This window comes from Rhea americana, unplaced genomic scaffold, assembly GCF_003343005.1.
Source record: "Rhea americana isolate MKP2758 unplaced genomic scaffold, rheAme1 scaffold_247, whole genome shotgun sequence".
In the NCBI taxonomy this organism is placed as follows: domain Eukaryota; kingdom Metazoa; phylum Chordata; class Aves; order Rheiformes; family Rheidae; genus Rhea; species Rhea americana.
Genome location: NW_028186365.1, coordinates 998,303 through 1,020,718, shown reverse-complemented (window position 1 = coordinate 1,020,718; position 22,416 = coordinate 998,303). Strand labels below are relative to the sequence as shown.

Below are 22,416 nucleotides of genomic sequence, written 5' to 3'. Positions count from 1 at the left end.
TGGAAGGGACYTCTGGAGATCATCTAGTTCAACCTCCCTGCTYAAGCAGRGTCACCTAGAGCATGTTAGACAGGGTTGCATCCAGGCAGGCCTTGGATATCTCCAGAGAAGGAGACTTCACAGCCTCTCTGGGTAACCTGGTCCAGTGCTCTGWCACTCTCACAGGGAAGAAATTCCCCCTCACMKTCAGGYGGAACTTCCTGTGCTTCAATTTCTGCCCATTGCCTCCTGTTCTGTCACACGGGACAACTGAATAGAGTCTGGCCCTGTCCCCCTGACACCCTCCCTTCAGGTAATTATACACATTGATAAGATCMCCCCTCAGCCTTCTCTTCCCCAGGCTGAAGAGGCCCAGCTCTCGCAGTTGTTCCTCAGAGGGCAGGTGCTCCAGCCCTCTGATCATCTTTGTAGCCCTACACTGGGCTCTCTCCAGTAGCTTCATGTCTCTCTYGCACTGGGCAGCCCAGAACTGGACACAGTACTCGAGATGAGGCCTCMYSAGGGCTGAGTAGAGGGGCAGGATCACCTCCCTCCACCTGTTGGCAACACCGTTCCTAATACACCCCAGGAGATCATTGGCCTTCCTGGCCACAAGGGCTCATTCCTGGCTCATGGTCAACTTGCTGTCCATCAGCACTCCCAGGTCCTTTTCCACAGAGCTACCTTGCAGCAGGTCAGCTCCCAGCCTGTAGTGTGCATGGGGTTATTTTTCCCTAGGTGCAGGACTCTGCACTTGCCCTTGCTGAACCTCAGGAGGTTCCTCTCTGCCCAGCTCTCCAGCCTGGCCAGGTCTCTCTGAATGGCAGCACAGCCCTCAGGTCTGTCAGCCACTCCTCCCAGCTTGGTATCAGCAAACTTGCTGAGGAGGCACTCTGTCCCCTCTTCCAGGTCATAAACTTTCATAACTATTTCATAACTTTATATCCAAGACAAACCCTTAAACAAGCTCTCATTGAAGTCACTGCACTGTTTAAAATTAATGGGAAGTATCTTTGTAAGGGATTAGTACAAAACCAAAAACATATTTTAATATTTGGTCTATGGAATCTAGAAAAAGATCTCATTATTCTTCCTGTTGATGTAGCTTGTTCATCAAAGTTTTAACAGAAAATATTATCTGTTCATCAGAAGTTTTTCTTGTTCTTGGGTTATCTTATTTCTTAAACAATATTATTCTGACCAAATTTCAGACATTTCAGTCTATACTCACAGGAGGGTAACAACTGTAACAGCCTGTAATTACTTGTCTAGAATTTTTTATAGTAACTTTTATCTGTATAGTTTTAGTGTTCAGCACATCAACTTCTAAAATGCAGCATTAAAAAAGTATTTTTTTTCTGCTTACTTGACCTTGATACTATTTCTTCATCTTTTTTTTCTTTTCCTTCTTTTCTTCACTTGTTTTGCTTTCTCTTTTTAGCAAAAATCAACATTTTAGTTCTGAACCAGCTTGCAGCTGCTTTTTGCCTCACATTACAGAGATAATCATGAGGTGTGACAGCATTTTAGCAGTAGTAGAGGGAGGCTAAAAGAGCTAAAAYAATACTTATCAGCAAATATATCTCCATTCTGGATTACTAAACTTGTAATCAGCTACCATTTAGATAAAAATGTAACTTGCACCTGTAGCACTGACATCAGATTTGAGAATTGCACAGGATATTAAATAATATTGATTATTGAAGGAATGAGGGAATAAAACAATCATTCTATTTATTAGAATGTATTTGCAGACAGATATTCTTCTTTTATTACAGTTTATCCATACCATCTAATATTTTAATGTTAGATTTTACCCCTGTGTGTGTGTTGCAATCACACAGAAAGTTTCCTCTTTTGTTACCTATTTCAYTTTTTCATCCTTTTAAACTCCAGTTCTAATACCTTTGTCTTAGTCTATCTACTCTGTTTGGCAAAACATTTATTTGCACTACTGTCTCCAAAGCAGATTCCTCCTATCAGATGCAGACCAACATTTACTTTCTAATGGCTTCATTTTCAGTGTTTTTTAAAAGTGGAGTACAGTAAAATTACTTGTCAAGGGACCACAGTCCTCCCAGTGCTACCAATTCATAAAATCATTCAGGCTAGAAGGGACCTCAGGATGTCTCTCAAAATAAGGTCAACACTGAATTCAAACCAGGTTGCTCAGGACTTTGTCCAGTTGAGATTTGAAAATCTCCAGGTTTTTCACTCTACAACCTCACTGGGCAATTAGTTCCAGCAGTTAATTACCCTTATTGTGATTTTTTTGCTTTATATGTAGCCAGAACCTTGCCTTTTTAATTTATGCTCACTAACTCTCATTCTCCCACTATGCAGCTCAATAAAGAGCTTGGCTCAATYTTCTCAGAAACCTTCTCTCAGGTTATAGGTACTGGAAGGTGCTATTATGTCTCTCCAAAACCTTCTCTTCTCCAGGCTAAATAAACTCAGTTCCATCACACTCACTGCACAGGTAGGATCCCTACTGTATGAATGCTGGACCATCTTGAAGGGGTTGTCTTCCACTCCTAGCTCTTAAATCTCTTCTAAAATAAATTCCACAGTATCTTTGCTACTACAAGCTAGACCCTCTGCAATACACCATAGAAATAACTTTTTAGAAGAGCTGCAGAAAACATCAGCTGTAAGAAAGTGAATTCACAATTCACAAAGTGAATTTCTCCATGAAAAAGGTAGCATCTCTGATCCTATACTACCATCTTATCTCAAAACTGCCACATCACATCAGAGGAGACGAATCTGCTACAATAGGTGGAACTTCAAGAAAGCTGAACTTATTTCACCCACCTTCAAGGGTCTTCCCATATTTCATTCTTCTATAGCCTACAGCAATAAGTATAGTGAGATCTTATTTTTCGATTCGTTAACTGCACTATCATTTCTTTTCTAGATCATGGATACTTTCTCTGATTTCACTATTTTAGCCTTAGTAGATAGTATTGTGCTCATACAAGGTATCAAATGTTTTAAATACTAGTTCATTGTGGATTTTATTAGGAATAGTTGTTACTCTGAAATATCCAGGCTTCTGCAGACAATTTTTAAGAATACTTCAATGCTATTCCCCTGTGTTGTTCTAGTGCCTGTCAGCTTCAACTTCATTGTGCTAGGAATCATACTATGAGAATGGCAGAGAAATGAGTTTTATAGTACTAGCAGAGATTTTATGATCCAATTGCTTCCTCTCAATAAAATTACCCACATAATTCTCACCCTCCTTCTCATACTTGTAAATCAATATTGCAAATCTGTGTATCTAAAACCAAATAATTAATTCCATTTTAACACCTGAAGTTATCAGTCTTCTCGGGTTAATAACATCAGCAGTGCCCAGTGTGACATGTAAATTTCAACCTGATTTTCACAGTAAAAATACTAAAATATCTAAAACTTGTAAGATTTCTTATTTTTCCAAGTCTCTTCTAACAGCACAGTAGCTTATTATTGTTCAATTTTTCGTCACTTTGAAATCTTAAAGTAATCTTATTCAGTAATTTAGCATGGGGACATTTGCTTCAGCATTGTCAAATATAGAGGAGAGTAAGTCTTTTTTCATTGCTAAGTTTTCCCTGCGATTCATGCATTCCTTATGCTTCCCGTGATTTTGAAGCAATCATACATTCATGTAGATATGTGCATATATGCTTGCTCATCTAAGTTACCGGATGGAGTCCTCCTTTCTTGGAGCTACCAACACCAAGTGGGCACAACTCTATAAACTTCAACAAAGTTCTGTTTAATATGCTAGCAGTGAATTTAGTCCATTCTTTGCAATCAGTAAAACAGATAGTATCAAGAGCAAGAGAAATGAGGAAAATATAGAGCATCTGACTGCAAAGATATGGAGCATCATGAAACTACAAGAAATACAGATTGCCATACATTTTATCAATGTCTCTTTAGCATCACCTCCTCCCAAAAGAAAGATCTGTTCTTTAAAACTATGAGTTCTCTCAAGACCATCAAAATCAGTATTTGCCAGGATATATGTCTGTACATAGAGAACAGAAGCATACTTAAAGAACAAAAGTTTTTTTGTTTTTGTTTTTTTAACTTTAAATCAAAACACTAACTGTATAACACAACTAAAACTCCACATCTAAAAATTTCAAAGCATTTTGTACAGATAGCATTATCACTGCCTTTCAGAACAGAATGRCAGAAGCCAAATATGGCCAAAATGAAGTCATGGAGCAAGAATCAGTTTCATAAATTCTCACTTTTATACTCTTTGCATTAAAGATCCCTATTTTCCTCACAAAGATACACCATAAACTTATTTTCAGTTTCTGCTGATCATTTGGTAGAATTTACTGATCATAATGTATGTCTAGCATGCTTTTGAAAGTAGAACATTCCCTGAGCCACTACATATCTGGATTTAGTCTGTGGTTTGCAAGATGGCCACTARATCTTCTCGTTCTGTAACTTTTTGACTTAATTAAATATTCACCAGTTTACCCACATATTTTAAGACTGATCTAAATTTGTATGAGAAAATTTGTACCTTCTCCCTGCAATCAATCCTGCTCTTATAGCTGCTTTGCTGGAGTCAAGGATTGCTTAGTYTCCTGAAGGACATGGAATTAGCCTCCAGTAAAATCTTCAGCAGCCCTTAGAATCCACAATCCTCAGATCAACAGAGTAGTAATTAGTTGAAATAATCTCTTTATTGCATTCAACATTAGTATCATTAAAAGACAGAAGTATTACACTCATTGCTTTATAATCACATTATCCATTTTGCACAGTCTCCATGCTTATCTACTAAACTATTTAATTAAAAAAGTGATAGTCATATTGGTCAAACCAGTTCAAGGCACTAATTACACCTAAAGATTCAAAAGTAGCTTGACAGCATGTATATATTTACCTAAAATTACTAGTTATTAATCATTTCATTTCACTGAATGGATACTGTAACTCAATGCTTTTATAACATGTTAAATGCTTCCCCAATGGAAATACTTGGTGGAATCTTTCATATTTTGATCTTATCATCTCAGGAAAAAAGGAATAAAAAGTATGTTCACTAGTGTCTTCCTTAATTAATTATGCAAACTTGTGGTAGAAAATAAAATTCTCTAAAAATCACATAAGTGGTGGTCAGAAAAAGATGTAATTTTATGTAATGTTAGAGCACATAAACGGTGGCAGAGCTAACATACTGAAATTATCTACAGAATGCCCAATATGCAGGAATCTACCATGGAAGTATGCTAATTTTAATTAGGAAAATCAATGCTAACATTATTTCAGGTATTTCGYGGAATGTATTCATGTAGAGCCTTTTGTATCTTTGCTCACATATACTAGTTGTATGTTAACCACTGAATTTGCCACACGAGACATCTGTTGCCTTATGGGCACTGGTTCTTTTTATGAGGAAAGAAGGTCAATTTAGACCCTCATTGATTTTCTCTCTCCATTTTCCTCTTTTCCCTTTAGCACAACATTAAGCACAATCAACCTATCTACCCATTTTATGCTTATCAAACCAGAAATAACTAACTAGGTGAATGGCAGTGTTGCAGCAAATGGCTAATTCACTTTCTAATTTCTTCTAAACCCTACAAATAGCCTCTTAACCAAATTATAAAATTTATAACCTTATCAACAGTTATTGTGAGCCTAAAAATTTATTTAAATATCAAATACTTGAAGTAATTTATCTGCCAGAGAAAAATTCAAGAGTAGGATTCTGCTATTTTAAGTCATTAAGTATTAAATTCTGTTCTTTGAATAACCAGTTAGAGTTTTGTTTAAACTCAGATCAACAGAAGATTCCCACTGATATTGCTGTCTTTTAGCATACAATTGCAAGATGAAGCAAAATCAGGGTACTCAACGAATGACATTAAACAGATCTGCAGGTTTCTATTGCTTCAATGACTTCATATATTGACAGAAAGAGAAAAGTACTGAAATGGTATTTGCTAAATTTTACACAGGTATTTAGTGACAGGTATAATCCTGAAAACATTGCTTTAAAATTGTTAGATTTCAAGTTTGCAAATTCCCTCCAGACAACAGTCCTGCAGATAAAGGAATCTAGTTATAAATGCTGTTGACTATATCACTAATTACATCACAGTTAAGACCTCAGTGAAATACCAATATACAGTCAAAAACTACCTTTTCAGGTTGTTTCTCACCTAAGCTGTTTTGCAAAATTAATTATTCTAACTGATTTACCTATCCTGGCATTTTTTGCAGATTACAATTTACTACCGATCACCATTTATTTTATTAATTGCTTGAGGCACAGCATATCAATTCATATATTTCACTAAAAGCAACAAAGCTAAAGATTTAAGAACACTTCAGGACTACGGGCATAGCAAGCTAATCACTGTAATCTGAACAAGATATAAATTATTCATAATTAGTAATTTTTAAAATAAAAATTCCTCTTCATAATCTTGGTTGTTTCTTTGCCACTGTCTTTCCCATGCCCCTTCCACTAGGCTTCAATATTTATAATCCATTTTCAAGACCAGATTCTGTTTATGGATTACTAAAGGTAAACTCCACTTAATCAATCATATAGACCCTCACTGACATCAATGGGGATTCAGCTTAGGGTGTGTCTATATGGGTCACATTATCATTTTTCTACAGCAGTGGACTGTGTAAAAAGACTAAAGAAACAACTGAACTTACATTTTAAAGGGGGAAGAGTGAGAGACAGGAAAAGATACTAAAAATATAACTGCCTGAAGGAAAATATGTTTAAGTCTATAGAAGTCCAACAGACATCTGAATTGTAACCATAATGCTCTTTATTGAGCTCTTACAATCTTCACCACTCTTCAATAGCATAAGAATCCCAACTGGATACTTTCACTTCAAAAGACAAATTGCAACCTCTCTGACAACTACAGTCACTTCCCAGTACTACACAAAGGCCTATGTGCACAACAAAGGCTAGTTAAGAAGCAAGGAACGCAAGATATGGACCAAGGGTGAAAGACCTTCTGGAGKTCACAATGATGGACCAAAAGACCACTGGGACTTCCTAGTGATTCTAGAACTGGAATTAGTTCTAGGTGAAAGGCAGCATAAGAAAGCTGAGAATGATTGCAACAGACCTAACTGTACACTGATCAACATCTCTGGAGTTGCCGGAAAGGGTGGTTTTGCTTTCAACTGTTAATAGTCTATCCAAACCCCAGGTCTTTCAAGAGTCTCAAAGTGCCTGATAATCTGGATGATAAGAAATTGCAGATGAATATTGAAGAACAGACCTTTTAAAAACTATGAGAACAATAAACTCCATTTATTGATGTTTTCCCTAGCATCAAATAATTCTATTCAACTTGGCATGAATAATTATATCTTCCAAACCAGACCAGAGAAAAAGTTCATTAGTTGCCATTAAACATCAGATACTCAGTAGTTAGACAGTCAAATACATTTCACAAAGATAAATCTTCAGATATCTCATTCATGCTAGCCATATTACCTCATTATTCACAGAGCAGTAATATTATGATTGTTTCTACGCTAAGCCTGATTCACATAATGTAGTCCTTCTACTCCACTAACATCCAKAAGTAGCACAAAGCTCTAAAAGCCATATTATGTAACATTTTCCACACTTTGGGGTGTAATAGAAAGGAAAAAGAGCAATCACAGAGTTTATCTCCAATAAAAGATATTTAAATCAATACCTTGCAAAGTCTGAGTGCCTTTCTTAATGGGCTTAATAATGATCACTTGCACTTGTGCATTACACCAGCCACTGAGGGTTTTGCAAAGGATAGTATAGCCACCTTCTGCATTTACAGGAAGCCTGTTGTGCCCCCATAACATCAGCTTCTGTGCATACACTACACAGTAGATGCTCAAAGGTAATGCCACCTATTTCTCAGTAGCTCCCCAAAAAGAAGAGTCAGAAAAAGGAGGCCATGCTGAGCAATTCACACAGCCCACTTCCAGACAAACATTTTCTTTAAACCTCAACAGAACAGGTCATGGGCCACAAAATTGTTCTGTTGGTTGTAGTACAACTTATATGTCATCATTCCCAAGGTCTTTTGGTCTTTCTTCTGTTATATGATGTATTCCWGTCACATAATGGGGAAGTTTTCACCCATGTGGAGATATGATAAAGAGGAGTAACTCAAGGCTAATATTGGAATGGTTCAGGTCTCAACTGTTTCCTGCCTATTGCCAAAGTCCTCTAGGAAGCAGGAAGATCAAGAATGTATATTGAACCAGATAAATTGTAATGAAAGGGCAGCAGATTGGGTGCCCTTTCATTAAGGTGCTGAAAGACTTACTAGCAAAGTAATATAAACTGTATAAAGGATAGACTACCACACACTGAGTTATTGTCTTATACTACAGGTGTGGACWACCAACATTAAATTCTCTCTTTATTTTCCCTTGCTATAAAAGATAAATATGATTACTGCCAATCTTTCAGGGGTGTTACAATGAATGAGTAATTAACATTTGGGAAGCTCTTGAGGAAAAAAAAAAGATTTTAAAAGATTAGCAATAGAATGTTATGTAAATACTGTCATGTTAACATACCAGTATGTTAGCATACTRGTTCTGTTCTCCCCAGTTAACATACTGGTATGTTAACAGTGCTCTTATACATCTTACTTTATATATGGAGAGTGATAAATGAAATCACAAGGTAGCCCTATATTCTTTTTCATCCTTGCAAATGTATTTCCTTTGAAGTGGATCCTTCCCATTAAAAATATAATAGCTTAATTGACTGCTTTATTAGTAATGTTTCATTCTAGTTAAATCTTCATTGACAATTGTGATCTCACTACCAGGAGGTTATTAAAATAAAATACATCAATAGTCATTTTCATATTTTAATAGCTAAATAAATCAGACAAATTCTGACAAAGATTCTCTTGGATACACACAAAGATATAGAGTTCTTGTACTATGAAAATCTGGATTATTAAAAAGGAATGGATTAAAATCATCTGTTATCAATAGCAGAATTTGTTTTCCCAAAGTTCGAACTTAGGGGCATGATGTTTCATATTTTTTCAAGGAAAGGTTGAATAAGCAACAAATAACGAACCCTAAAGGGAACAAGTCAAGTAGCTACACGCAACAATGCCCTGCAATTCAGTGGTGGCAGAAAACCATGACTGGATAGCAGTTATACTGCATATGTAAAAAGCATCAAGGCAGTTACAGTGCAGTAATAAAAATTAAATCCCAGTATCACAGAGTCACTGATCTGGAAAATATAGCAATTAAAGATATCTGTGTTTGCTGATAGAAATTTAAGTTCTCTATGTTACCTTCAAAAGAAAATAAAATGTTTTTCACTTTACGTCACAGCCTCAAGTTCTGAGAAGTTCTGCAGCAATGTCATTCTTAAAATTTTATTGAATCTAAAACATGTATGGTCAGTAAAATATAAATTGAGAATTAAAATAAAAGTCAGTGTTTCAGAAGCACAGCAATTCTGAAACSAAACTGTATATAGTGAACTTTCTACCAGTGGTATTTACTATAACACAGCTATATCATAATCATCAATCAACAGAAATATAACTACATTGAAACTATGGAATCAGAATAGAGCACAAGGTGGTCTTCTGTTTTTAGATTAAGGTCCAATTTGAAACTCAAATTCTTTATGAACAAATAATTTGTGACAGAACTCCTAAATACAAGAATGTTGAGCTATCCTTCAAGATTACATATTTCATGTGCTTTGATCCTACATTTTTCTATACAGCAAAAACCATAAAAAACAAAAGTTAATGACTGCTTTTCAAGCATCTTACTTTAGAGCTTTTAAACATGACAAAAGAGAGTATATTAATTAACTTTCTTCAACAATTCCCCTCCTGTCTTTATATATATTTTATGTGCACATATATGTGTGTGTGTATATATGTGTGTGTGTGTATGTGTGTGCATATACTTCTTTATACTTTGATATTAAGTAGTTATTCCAGGAAAAGGAGAAAGCAGTGAGCATAGAGCCTTCTAGAGTACAATTTAGCATATAGCCCAGTCTATTAGAAAATTACAATTAAAACCCTTGTAGAGTTTACAAATTTAAATTGTCTAACCTATTTGTAGCTAAGAAGCCTCAAATTAATTATTTGAAATGCCTGAAACATTAATTTTTTCAAGGGAGTGTGATGTAGCTGACTGTTTCTTCACAATATATAGTAATATTCATTATATTCTCTCACGAAACTTATAAATTAAACCCTATTAACTTTTACAGAGTTGCTGAAAACTTGTGCCTCAAAAAGAGGAAGCAGATTCAAACTAATCTGCTTTTCATTGGTTATTATATTTTTTAGATTAATCTATAATAAAAAGTATTACAAAATGCATATAATTTTTGCAGTTACCCAACAGTTCCATTGCATCATCTTCATTGTCAATATCTTCTTCGGTTACAGATGGAGCTGTGCTTTGGGCAGAATCAAAGGAGTCCTGAGAAAGCATGGCAGCCAGCAGTTTCTTATGTTGCTGCTGTTGCTGTTTTAGTCCTTTGGTCTTTGGCTCCATTTTTAAGCTGTGAGGGAGGAAAGAACAACTTTCTCTTACTAGGACTCTCCACAAAATTTGTCAGATTTTTGTCAAATTACTGCTGCCCATGATATCTTCCAGATCTGAAGATTAATACCATCAGACCACAAACAATTAGCTGGTTATCACTCATCCCTGATCATTAGATGACTTATGTCAGTTCATGTTTTCTATTCCTATCTAAAATTTTGATCAAACAACGATGAGAAACATCCTATTACCTTTAAGAGCATTTAATCAGGGCCAAATACATTATATATACAGAACACAAGGATGTCAATTACTAATTGCTATTGTTSCTTAACAACAGTAACTGGGAACTAAGAACTGCTGTGCATGGTTTTAGTATCCTAACCATTCAGGATTAAGCACTGCACAGCACTACGACAATCCTCATTACTGATTATTGACTTGTGTCCTGCACCTAACAGACAATTGGAAATGCACAGAAGGATAGCAGAAAGGTCTAAGGCAAGACTTGCTGCAGCTGGCAATTTTTCTGGTTATTTACACTTCCAAGATAAAGACAACGGGAGAAAAGGTTGGTGCCCCTCAAGAGGTGTCTGAAATGCCTCAGACTGTCTTAAACCACGTTGCAGAAATGTGGATCTGTTGCAAACATCTGAAAACTGTTGCTCAAATTTAACTCCATTTCTTTTTAAGTATGTTGGCCTAATTTTCAGACACACAACACACCAACTCCCACCACTTGTGACTACAGGAATGTATGTTCTTGAGGAGGCAGCAGCGGTTCTTTCCCACTCTCCACTACTAAGTGGAGCAAAAACTGAGGGTCATGGTTACCATGACAGAAAAAGCAGACAACTTATACAAATTTCACATACTATGAATATTGGCTATGCTCTGCCTTATGCTGAAAAGAACTACACTGAAAAAGTAAATATGTAAGCAAAAGAGCAGTGGTTCACAGAAATATGCGATTCTATTTAGTCCTCTATAGAATGCTATGAGTTTTTTTTAAAGTCCCACGACTTCACTTCCATTAAACAAAAAAAACCTTGTATGCTACACTTTGTGAGAACAATACATGGAGGGAGTCTGTGGCTTAAGGCACTGATGATAATTACCGTACCAATGATGTGACACACTTATTCTGCTACTCTACTCTTACTCTGTAGCTTAATTAGGATTAGTTTTGGGAGTCTGCTGGCATATCACATAAATCATGATAACAAGTGACCAATAAACTATCACTTTTTACTAAAAGTGTTTTATAATGTTGATAAATCAGATTTTACAACACGTAATCAGAAATATTTTATATCAATTTTGAATTGCTCCCTCTTTTAGTTGCCAGGTAAAAATTTAACTGAATTATTTGGCTCTACAGCCTATGGAATACTTTAACGAAGTATAGATGAGGTAGCCAAAAACACTTTGTACGTGATAACTTTGCTCCTCTGAGAGTTTCATTTAGTCTTATAGAAGTAATACTTCTCCCATTACTTTTAGATGTACTATGTATATGCTACATTAAATTATTATTACCTATTACTTGTCTTATATTTGGAGTATAGCCAATTCCAAATTCTACTAATAGTATTTTACTTCCTAGTAATGTTSCATCATACCTTGAAAAAACTGTCTGTTATTAGTGAATTGTTACTAACATTCAGATTAACCTTGGTCAATATGGGTCTTTTGAACTTTCATACATAGGTCGCATCAGTTTTGCTATCATTCCTACCATAAGTTCTGCAGTTTTACATGTATTTTGTAAGACTGCAAATATGTTTTTTTATACATAGCTTATAAAACCTTATGTAATGCTAATGAAGCAAAGAATTATCCCAGATGCAAACTGGGTCATCCAAATGTAAATCCATATGCTGCATACAATTTAATAGCTATTCATTTTCTCTGAAAATCAGTATTCCCACTTAATGACACATATTTTTCAAAAGCTCCTCAGCACTTGCTGTGTAACCAGAGATATCAGTTTCCCATGATTCCTTCCTGACATCAACCACCACATGTTCTCCTTACTCCACAAAACCAGGTAATGGGATTTTGTCATGATACTCAACAAGGCGTTGCAAATACTTTTAATGCCATTAATCACAACCTTTCATTACATCACTAGCTGTGAGGTTTCTCACAGCTTGTATCATYCTGTACAAAGAGAAAAATACTCTAATCTGAATCTTTGTTACTCAGCGCTGAATGCCTGAGCACTCTTTCAGAGATCAGATACACTTACTTCTGTTCCTTCCCATTGAGAGAAGGGATACAATATCCACTTCACTGAGTTTCTTTATCGGACTGCTGAATAAGGAAAAATAGAAAACCAGGCCCTCACAATTAAGCTGCAATGCCAGCTACTGACTTTATTACTTTCCCAGTAATAGTACTAAACAGACCCCAGTGTTTGAGTTCTCTTGGTTCCAGTCCAAAATCTGGCTGAGGGATTATTACTACRCACTGCTACTTCTTTGAAATAGTAGCACATGAAATTTATCCCACAATAATCTGATTGAAAGAAGTGTGCAGGGATAATGAATATTCCCAACATGTGAGGAAAATTAATTAATGTGGCCTGTAAGAGAAGAGCAAGTGATAGACTAGTTTCCTTGTTACAGGGAGGTGAATTCAAATGTAAAAGACACATCAGCGACATAGTGAAGGAAAATCTTAGACCTTTTCAAACTGAAATTGGAGGGCTTTTGCACTCTTAGAAGAAGAAAAGGTGTCTATTGTAGTTAGTGTACTAGTTGTAACCAAAGAGAAAGGCCACAATTTTGAGGGAAAACATGAGGTGTTCAGGCAATTAACAGAGGCTATACACAAATTAAAAAAAAAWTTTAACATGAATAATTTTTAAAGACAGGCTCTGTATATTTCATTTTCTGTAAGAAATAGGCATCTTTAAATTGTAGAAAATGCACTCCTTGGAAAAATGATCACCTCTTCTGTGTAGCTGAAGCAAATAAACATACTGCCCCCATTCTCAGCCCAGTTACAATTGACTGCAGTGATTCATCAGAAGGTATTTACTGCAGAGAATACAATTTTCTATTTGAGAAAGAATTACTATTAACATTAAGATGCTAATTTTAAGAACTGAAGATAAATTTAGGAAATCCTGTTAAAAATAACACAGATATTGTTTCCCTAGTCTATCTTTCCTTTAAACTAGAATATCAGATTTATCACTAACGTATCAAGATTAACAAACAGCAACTACTAGCCACTGAAAGACAGAAGAGTTTGATGTATCAAATTAAGTCTATACGTCAAAAAATTAAGCAATAGGTCCCAATCCTATCAACATACACTTAGGTTTTCACAAAGGAATAAAATGGGATTGCAAATGAGCATGAAGTTAATCATAAATAAAACCACTAGAAAACGTATTATTGACTCCCACACATTTTGCATGCTGCCACAGTATAGATGGGAATTTAAGAGCCCTATATTCCATCCTTAGAAAGAGGGCACTGAAGAGAAACCTCTTTTTCACAAATTTGAAGATTTCTAGGCAAAACCAAAATCCCACCTTCCTCCAGGACTGCTGCTATCCTCACTGTCCCACTGTTCATTTTTACTTCTTGGTATCGGTGGTTGCAACATCTCAGCAGCCAGTGGATCTGCATCATTCTCTTCACGACCAACCCACTCTCCAATCACACGAGGTCTGAGAAGTGGGGTGTTAAAACCTGTTGTGTCCTGAAAAGAAATAAAGAAAAACTCTGCACTGCTTGTTTCCAATCATACATGTAAGCAGGAAAAAGAAGAAATATTGAAAATAAAACTATTTATCAAAATAGTACAAAACACTAAAATTTCAGAGGTCTAAGTAATGCCCAGAGACAGTCAAGGACTAATGAAAAGATTCACATTAATAAAATTCTAAGAGATTTGCCTATCCTGATGCTTCAAATCTTTTTCTTGCTTTTCAAAAGCAACTACTGAAATCTAGGCTTTATTTAAATCCATCTCTAAAGACTTTTTTTCTAATAAATGCACAGCTCCTAGAACGAGTCCTGCTTCAGTTATGTTAAGCAACAGATGAGGTCACTTGCATAATGAACAGCACAACCATTATGAATTAATGCAAAATTAATACATAAATCTTCATTTGGCATTTTAAAAGCAGCTCTGCTAGGATTTTACATAATATATYTTTCAATTCCAGAAATGCATTAACTTTCTAATAACATGCATTTCTAAAAATAGTAATCATATTTTTTACCACTTACTAGAAGAAGATAGCTGGAAAAGACTACATAAAGTAAGCAAAATGTATCTGGAATATTCAAAATAATATTGATGATTTACATCATTATGTTAGGAATTTAGATTAAAAATTGTTTCTCTAAGTTGAATGGTAAAGCTGTTCTGAAATAGTATATAGTATGAAGTAGTATGGCTTCAGAGATTTTAGAATTTCTGTCAATTAATGTATTTCTTTAATCACAGAATCACAGAATGGTTAAGGTTGGAAGAGACCTCTGGAGATCATTTAGTTCAACATTACCACCACCACCAACCCTGCTCTAGCAGAGTCACCTAGAGCATGTTAGACAGGGTTGCATCCAGGCAGGCCTTGGATATCTCCAGAGAAGGAGACAACCACCCGGGCAACCTGGAGAGTGCTTGTCACTCTCACAGTAAAGAAGTTCTTCCTCATATTCAGGTGGAACTTTCAGTGTTTATGTTTGTGCCCGTTGCCTCCTGTCCTCTCACTTAGCACTGCTGAGAAAGAGTTCAGCCCCATCCTCTTGACACTCCTCMCCCCCCTCCCCCAGAAGGCATTGTCTTCTCTTCCCCAGGCTAAACAGGCCCAGCTCTCGCAGTCGTTCCTCAGAGGGCAGGTGCTCCAGCCCTCTGATCATCTTTGTAGCCCTACACTGGGCTCTCTCCAGTAGCTTCATGTCTCTCTTGCACTGGGCAGCCCAGAACTGGACACAATACTCAAGATGAGGCCCCCCCAGGGCTGAGTAGAGGGGCAGGATCACCTCCCTCCACCTGTTGGCAACACCGTTCCTAATACACCCCAGGAGATCATTGGCCTTCCTGGCCACAAGGGCTCATTCCTGGCTCATGGTCAACTTGCTGTCCATCAGCACTCCCAGGTCCTTTTCCACAGAGCTACCTTGCAGCAGGTCAGCTCCCAGCCTGTAGTGTGCATGGGGTTATTTTTCCCTAGGTGCAGGACTCTGCACTTGCCCTTGCTGAACCTCAGGAGGTTCCTCTCTGCCCAGCTCTCCAGCCTGGCCAGGTCTCTCTGAATGGCAGCACAGCCCTCAGGTSTGTCAGCCACTCCTCCCAKCTTGGTATCATCAGCAAGCTTGCTGAGGAGGCAYTCTGTCCTTTCATCCAGGTCGTTGATGAAGAAGTCGAACAAGACTGGCCCCAGTACCAAGCCCTGGGGAACTCCACAGGCCTCCAAYTAGACTCTGTGCCACTGAGCACAGCCCTCTGAGCTCTGCCTTTCAGCCAGTTCTCAATCCACCTCACTGTCCACTCATCTAGCCCATACTTCCTTTTATGTAGTTAAAATATACATTTTACTTATCTGCTTGTGCTGGGTCATAGTCAGGTAATGTAAATTAGATGAGAGTGGTCCCTGTTATTTGATAGRTGTAATCCTGACCATCATGGGCCTACAAGCTGAGAAGATTATTCCACAGCACAAAATAGCATTGTTGTAGAAGATGCCTGTATCAGTTACTTTAAGAATTCTTTGGCCCCTTCTAAAGTTTCTTCCTGCTACTCTAGCTGTTTGCTCTCCTCCCTTTCTCCCTAGGATAATTTCTAACAATGGATAAGAACTAGTTGGTGCAAGTTAAACCTGCACCTATTTGCAGTTTCAATCATGCTAAAAGATACTAGTCCCTTAAGATGAAAGTGAAGAACACCTAGAGATTTGCCCTTTTCAGAACCACAGCTTTTCCTTGACACTGTACACTGTGCTAACAGCTTATGAATAAGTAAACCATTAATGCTGTGTCTATCCTTGCTACGTTAACTTCTTTTCTAGACATTGTAGGGACTAGACCATCCTGTATACTAGTGCTTTCAAGCTCTATTTAATTGAAGCGTAAAAAAGTCATGTCTTGCCTCACCATATTCCTGTGCTATGATTTAGAATCTTGTTAGATTAATAGTCTGTTAATCTTGTTAGAATCTTGTTAGATTAATACTTCAATGATCTAATTTATAAAATAGGTACAACTGTGTAAGTCCCATTTGAAATATATTTCTGCACTGTAATATCCCAACTATATTTTACTGCTATGTATCTTACAATGCAGGTATACTACAGCGCAACATATGTTACGATTTACTTTGTGATATATAGACAAACAGGATCTTCCAGTGGCAGTGAATTCTAGAGCAGGCATATCTTCACATATAACTTCCCTTATTCAGTAAGCCTATGGTCAGAGCAATCACTTAGGACATAGGAGCTTCAGTAGTATGGCTCTTCTACACTTCTGTGTGAACTGGAACTTCTGCTTCCCAGGGAAGTGTCCTAAGGGGCTTGGGAAAAAATCTGAAACTCATGACAAATTTCAATTTTTTTCCTCTATAGCTTTTCTAATCATTTCATAAATTTTCAATTCAACAATTTCATAGATTTTCACAGCAAAAATAATATACTAACTCAAATTCTGTATCTCTTTAACAAAATTTTTGACGTTACTGGGGAGCTTTAGGAATTCTATATTCTACCACTGAATAGAAACTATTTGTGAAAGAGTGTGACTGAATTCAGGAATTTGTATTACACTAACTGTGCACTTTAGTCTTAAAATCTGTGAGTCAGAAGTTATGTCTCCCCATTTTCTTTCTGTACACACAGTATTGCAGTGTCAGCTACTCATCTTATTTGGCTTCCAGGGTGTAGAGAGGGATGCTGAATCACCAGAGAAATGGAATACTAGACATAAGTGTAAAGTAAATAAAATGAAGAAAAAAAATGATATAATAAATCTGGTTTAATTACAGAAATCATAGGGATTTCTGTTTGCAGTGTTATCCGTGAAATTCTGAAATGTTATGAAATTGTGTCAAACTGAAAACTTCCCTTCTGACAGAAAGACTTTGCCTGTTTTCTTTGTCTTGTATTTTTTCTGTCTTTAACTGAAATCCTAAGTAGTACTGGCACAAAGCTAATAACAGCAGATCTTTGAAAAGACACCATTTAAATGAAATACCCTTTCACAAAAGTGATTGTAACTGAGAACAAACTCATTTTCCAAATCCAAATGCTCAAGTAACTAAGCAAGTAACTAGTTAACTGGATTATCTGGAGGAGGAGGTACATCAGCCAACACAATTGATTAAAACTCCCCTGTCAAAGGCAGTTAAGAGTTTACTGCAGCCAGAAAGAGGCTATTTTACAAACATACATAATAGGAAACAAAAATAAGAAAACATACATATATATACTCTATCTTCTCTGGATTCAAAATCTAAACTGTAAGAGAGCAAGATTATAGGCCTTGTCCTAATTCCCAAGAATTTTTCCACTTGTCAGAAAATCAAAGAAAGGAAGAGTGTGCAGAGGAATTTATTACTGTGCTTAATAGCATGTCTCTCATGAGGCAATACAAATTTTGTAACAGAATCCAATGCTAGGTTGGGCATGCTGGTCTAGAACAATTACATGCACCTGAAGGGCCAAATAAGTAATCCAAACAGATATTATAATGTGGTTTGAGAAAGGATTCAGTGCTGCTACGGCCTAGATAAGGAAGCTGCAGTATCAGCAGCTATTTCTGGGAAGGGAATARCAGTGAATTTGGCTACATTTATACCTGGGAAAAGGGGGGAAAAAAACAAACAAAAAACAAAAATTGCCTAGGACATGCTCAGGTTAAATGAAACTAAATTGCATACACTGTTAAATAGTGATCAGGTAGTTCTCAGTTCCTCTTCGGCCTAAGCCAAACAGCACTCTTATAAACAAGTAACAGGTGCTGTTCAGGAGTTAGCACATGCTTCCTAAGAGACACATTGCATGTAAACCCTGTTGAAAAGGGAGCTTAACAACATGAATTTAGGCTTTCCCATACCACAGAATGGTCCTGACTATACTTTATCTGTCAGTACAGAAGTAGCCTTTATGTCCATTAAAAATCCCTGTGGGACAAGATAAGAAATAGTAGTGAAGCTCCCCTGAGACAATGGAGACTACAAATTATATATTTTCAGTGAATCCATCCTGGAAGCCTGTAAAACAAGGCTGAAAAAAAGAAAGAGGTCTGTATTTCATCTTTTTATTTTCCAAATAGTGTTTGATTTCAAGCACATTCACTTTAGCTGTTCTCATCAGAAATGGATGCTAAAGTAGATTAACTACTGTAAATGTGCCAGAGAGTATACACTACTGAAAACATGTATCTTACGTTTTAGAATTAATATTTTATTGTTATCTAAAATTGAAATAATGTGGTAACAAAAAGAAAATTTACTTTTTGCTCAGACTTGTTCCTTAGAAAATTCACTAGCAATGCTCCCCATTCAATTTTCACATAGAATCATTGAATTTAAAAGCATGAATGATTTTTAAGCAAGACTATCATCTATTAAAAAGAGTTTTAACACTGAGAAATATCTCCTAAAAAATGGAAGAAGCATTTAGGCTCTGGCCCAAAATGTCTTTTTCCTCCCACAAAACAGTGTTATTTCATGTTATTTTCACTAAACAAAACCAAACCAAGATGAGTTGTCTGCAAATATTCTTGAAGGTAAGGGTTCTAATGGAAGGGCTTTTGTAATTGTATTTCTGAGTGCAGTTGAATGTAGGAAGGTAAGCTTAGATTCTGTTCACTCAATGTGAAAAATGAGATACAGCAAGATCAAGGTCAAAATGACATGTCATTGTTTTGCAGCCTATGGCAGCCCCATATGCATAGGATTGCATGGTAGCAGCAATCAACCTTCTCTAACTGGCCCTTCTTGAGAACCCACTGGAGGTATTGCACAGGCATTGGTGTCAGAAAGGATAGCACTCTCAGTTTACCATGAGAAAGGAAAGATGGGGGGAAAAAAATTGTCTCCTATATTAATAATCAGTCCTGTGCCTTTTTYACTTTTTAATCTTTCTTCCCTGATAGTAATGATTTCTGATACCAAGAAAATAACTCAAGATTCTTGGTACTAAAAGAGAACTGCTGTTCAATGGTAAGAATAGGGAAAGGAAAGGTTTTCTATATCCTTGGAACTCTGAAAACTTAGTTTAATGAGTCTTTCAGTATAGAGTTCATTACAGCTAAAATTTAAATTCACATTAACTATGTAACTTCTCAGAAGGGCCAAAACAGAAGAGATCATTATATATTGCATTCAGGAAGGAAACAAAGTTTGATTTTTATATATTGCGCGTTCCTAATCAGATTTGGAGACCAAAGAATATTTCTAACGATTTTCATGAACCATAATAGCTGAGGTAAGGTAATTATGCAGAAGCTACCAATAACCTGACTTCATGAATTAAAGATATTTAAAGCTAAATGTTCCCAACAGTATACCATTAAGCTAACCCAATGGATRATGTTATATATAGATGCTATCTTGCTCAGAAGAATTCATCTAGCCTCATTAAGGGACTTTCAAACTGAATGAGATTTTTTTCCACAACTGACAGCCCATCCTGAATTAAGTTCTTAATGCATCCACAATACTTACTCAACAGCTTTCCATACCCAAATACCCTCTGAACCCAACAGAACTGAAGTACATATGCCAGGATAGGGAGATTTAGTCTCATTGTCTAAAATTACCATTACYACCTGTCTGTTTTTATTGTTCATTAGGCATACAGTGAATCTTACCTTATCAAGCTCATCAGAAACAGCAATGCCTGAAAACAAACAGATTTAAAAAAAATTTAGAAATATTCTTTCTGGAAATATTTTATCACAGTAAATAAAACTAAYGTTTAATCTGAAATGTTTGCACATTGTTCTCGGCACACAGCTGAACCATACAATCATATTTTGTTCTATTACTGAAATTGCCCACAAACAATATACTCTTAACTATCCTCAGCTGTAATATAATCAAAATGAATTTTCAAAAAAAACTACGGAAATGGAAAAAGCAGATGTGTTAGTAAAGTGATGACAAGCATAAGTATGCTTGTACCTGCTTTTGAAAATTAAAGCAGCAACTTAATATTTACAAATGGGCACATAATTATGCAAATCTTGCTCTGATCAGCACATGTAATGGTATCCTGCAATTACAGGGCAACATGGGCATGACTCTTCTGTCTTTTTCCCTGGGTCAAAGTAGAAATAGTTCTATGAAAAGCAGTAGAATTAAAACCAGAGAGAAGAAAATCTCAAAGTCAAATTTCCTAACATAATGCAAAACAGTTGTTCTAAATCCGCTGAACAAGACCTTGTTTATTAGTTCTTCTTTTGTCCTTTCTGCTGATGTCTGCCTGAGGCTTTCCTGTTTGCTTTCATCAAATCATATAACTTTTTACCAATGACTGTTCTGTAGCACATTAGACATGCACAGCTGGTCTCAGAATTTGACACATACATGTGCCTCAGCCACATCATATGGCCTGACAAACATGCTTTCACGCTGAAAATTCTGAATACTCAAAAGCAAACCATTTCTAAGGTTCCTATCAGATTTTGATAAGAAATATTTCTAGGATAAAACTTCTATTCAAAAAGCAAAGCAAAGAATCTCCTAATGGTCAAAGTAAAGCTGGAATCATACATGTATAGGAAGAACAYGTTCTTTAAAGTTGTTTTCTAATTCATGTGGTGTTATCAAGACATCTTGTTCTAAGACAGACAGGAGGTGATACTACAGAACACGTAATATCAGCTGAACTGAGAGTAAATCTTTCTAAAATCACACTAAAGATTGCAGCAGTATCAGCTTATTTCTAGAACACTTTTATTCTTAAATTTTTGGTATACCATAATTACATTCCTTTTTTAATCACTGTGTTTTTAATCATTTGCTGTATGTTGCTAATTCTCACTTTAGACCATTTCCTTATATTGGTTTTTGCTTTAAAAACACTGAAGCACTAACAGAATTGCAATTAGAACTTTAAGACTTGATGGACAAAGAAGAAATATGCCAGTAGTTAAAAGAGTAGGTTATACTGGACAAAACACATTTTGTCTAATCCTCCCAACCCCCAGAGCAATGAATCTGTTTTTAAATTAATCTGTTTTTAAAAATTTAACAGTTTTATTTACTCCAAACACTGTACTAATATTCATACAGAGTGTCCATCAGCAAGTTGCACCAACCTGAGCCATTCAACAGGACATTAATGTGTTAGGAAAGCTAATTTCTTTCATCCCCAAAGTTGTATGGGTATTTACTATAGAGTAGATAAATGTTCTCTCTGAGGAAGTGAAAACTCAGTTTGAGGTTATCTTTATCTCACGTTGAATACCTGATTTACAACAATCAGATCTTCATACCATTGGGTGTATTTTGGATAAGCGAAGTCAATCCATTTTACAGCCACAGATGTTCTTCTCCAAAAAAGCACACTATCTTTTCTAAGGAAGTTCCCATGATTTTCAGAAGTTTGTTTGTTTGTTTTGATATGAGTTTTTTCCTCAGATAGGAAGTCCCTTTTTTTTCTGCTTTCATTTCCTGCTCTGGGACTGGGTCTTTTAGACCTGAGAACTCATAATCACACCAGTCAGGAAAGATGCAGACTCATTACAGAACACAGAATGGCTGTTAAGATTTAAATAGCTATAGCTTTTTTCTTTTTTTTTTCCTACCCTGATTAACTTACTAAAAATATTTATTTTCAATTATGRCAAAGTAAATCATGCTGAACTACGAAAGGTAACCCTACCATTTGTAGACTTTATTCCAAAACATGCCAAGTACTTTCACTATTCT

General features: G+C 36.2%; 1 protein-coding gene across 1 annotated transcript in view; it reads right to left on the bottom strand.

Moving 5' to 3' along the window:
- CUNH8orf34 (chromosome unknown C8orf34 homolog) overlaps nucleotides 1-22,416 on the bottom strand; it is a 147,795-nt gene that overhangs the window by 73,072 nt on the left and 52,307 nt on the right. Inside the window, exons 5-7 of the mRNA XM_085306785.1 lie at nucleotides 20,352-20,380; nucleotides 14,063-14,232; nucleotides 10,365-10,531 (exon numbers count right to left, since the gene is read on the bottom strand). Coding sequence (XP_085162911.1) covers nucleotides 10,365-10,531; nucleotides 14,063-14,232; nucleotides 20,352-20,380 — 366 coding nt within the window. The remainder of the gene's footprint in view (nucleotides 1-10,364; nucleotides 10,532-14,062; nucleotides 14,233-20,351; nucleotides 20,381-22,416) is intronic.